Source organism: Hippopotamus amphibius, chromosome 4 (assembly GCF_030028045.1).
Source record: "Hippopotamus amphibius kiboko isolate mHipAmp2 chromosome 4, mHipAmp2.hap2, whole genome shotgun sequence".
In the NCBI taxonomy this organism is placed as follows: Eukaryota; Metazoa; Chordata; class Mammalia; order Artiodactyla; family Hippopotamidae; genus Hippopotamus; species Hippopotamus amphibius.
The window spans coordinates 96473306-96475002 of record NC_080189.1 but is presented as its reverse complement, the minus strand read 5'-3'; the positions used below and the strand labels follow the sequence as shown (position 1 = coordinate 96475002).

The following is a 1697-nucleotide window of genomic DNA, read 5'->3' as shown; positions in this document are numbered from 1 at the left end:
TCCCAGAGGTCTCTTAGGCTGTCTTCAGTTCTTTTCATTCTTTTTTCCTTATTCTTTTCTGCATCAGTGATTTTCACCATTCTGTCCTCCAGGTCACTTATTCGCCCTCCTGCCTCAGTTAATCTGCTGTTGGTTCCTTCTAGTGTATTTTTCATTTCAATTATTGTGTTGCATATCTCTGTTTGTTTGCTCTTTAATTCTTCTAGGTCTTTGGTAAACTTTTTGATCTTTGCATCCAGTCTTTTTTCAAAGTCCTGGATCATCTTCACTATCATTATTCTGAATTCTTTTTCTGGAAGGGTGCCTATCTCCTCTTCATTTAGTTTTTTTTCTGGGGTTTTATCCTGTCCCTTCATCTGGTACAAAGTTCTCTGCTTTTTCATTTTCTCTATCTTTCTGTGGCTGTGGTTTTCAGTTCCATAAGACGAAATACTGCTGATACTGCTTGATACTGCTGTCTGCCCTCTTGTGGAGGAAGCTATCAAGAACTACTTTTTCAGTTATCTATTTAATTCTTCAACGTAATTCTTCTGGTCTAATATTGCAGCGATTTGAACATTCCTTTCCTTATTTCCAATATCTTCTTCATTCTTTAAATACATGGAAAAATCAATCACTCCAACTTGTGAGTCTAAATCTTCTCCCTTTACACACAGATTAGCATCTATCACATTCAGGCCAACCAGTAGCCCAACGATTACTGCTCCTTCTTCTTCCATCATTAGTGCATGATACTCATAGAATTCATTAAGACCAGGTAAATCCCGGACACTAGCTCCTATTTCCTCTGCTTCTGGGTACAGCTTCTCCACCAGCTCCAAAGGGCCCCAGATAGTTTTGTTATAACTCAAAAACGATTTTCTTACTTTAAGACCATGTTTCAGACAATGTTCCATAACCACGAAGAACTGCTGCAAGGGGGGATAATCAGAATCCAAAGTGCGGCCAAAGCTTAGAGCAGATTCAATGAGTCCTTTGATACTGAGTTTAGCCATGTTTAACAAGTTTGCTCTTTCTACTGCTGTGGGGTCTTTTGTAGCCATGGCAGCGGCGGCGGCGGCGCAGTCTCGGGCGGGGACTCCCTGGGCCCCACCAGCAGCTCCCTTCAGGCGCGCGGCAGCCGCCACGGCGTCTCCATTAAGATTTGACTACAGGTGACAGAGACCAGCTCCGGCTAATTTACACCAAAAAAAAAAAAAAAAAAAAGAACTTAAAAATAGCAAAATTTAAACTTAAGAAGCAATGGTCATTAACTATATTAAGATAATTTTCAAATGCTAATGAAAGCCAGAAAAGAAAACGCCTATTTTTAGATAGGAAGATTCAGTAGTATGTCAGTTCTCCCAAATTCACTCTAAAAATTTAATGCAATCTTTGTAATATATTAGTAAGATATCTCTTTTAACTAAAGTAGCTGATTAAGTTCATATTTCAAAAAAATGCAGGCAAAAATAATTCTTTTACAAATGCTGCCCCCAAAAGAGAACTGACATAGAACTAACACTGCTAGATAGTAAAACATGTTATTAAGTTCTAGTATTTAGAATACTGTCTCTTTATTACGTCATTACAATGACTCACTGCCAACTACTTTCTATATTTAAGACACTTCATTGAAGTGTTTAGTTCTTCTAGGAGAGATTCAAATGCTAATCCATTGGTAAGTGCATCTTGAAACTAAGGCTACATGATTTGGG

The 1697-nt window shown here is 38.2% G+C and overlaps 1 protein-coding gene across 1 annotated transcript; it reads right to left on the bottom strand.

The window, feature by feature from the left end:
• Nucleotides 1-498: 498 nt before the first annotated feature.
• Nucleotides 499-1118, bottom strand: LOC130851776 (RUN and FYVE domain-containing protein 2-like). The gene has a single exon (XM_057732508.1). It carries the CDS (start codon nucleotides 1041-1043, stop codon nucleotides 501-503), a length of 543 nt encoding a protein of 180 aa, XP_057588491.1. The 5' UTR covers nucleotides 1044-1118; the 3' UTR covers nucleotides 499-500.
• Nucleotides 1119-1697: the final 579 nt, after the last annotated feature.

Excerpts from the sequence above, each read along its gene's own strand:
- LOC130851776 (XM_057732508.1), bottom strand. The coding sequence starts at position 1,043 with ATGGCTACAAAAGACCCCACAGCAGTAGAAAGAGCAAACTTGTTAAAC.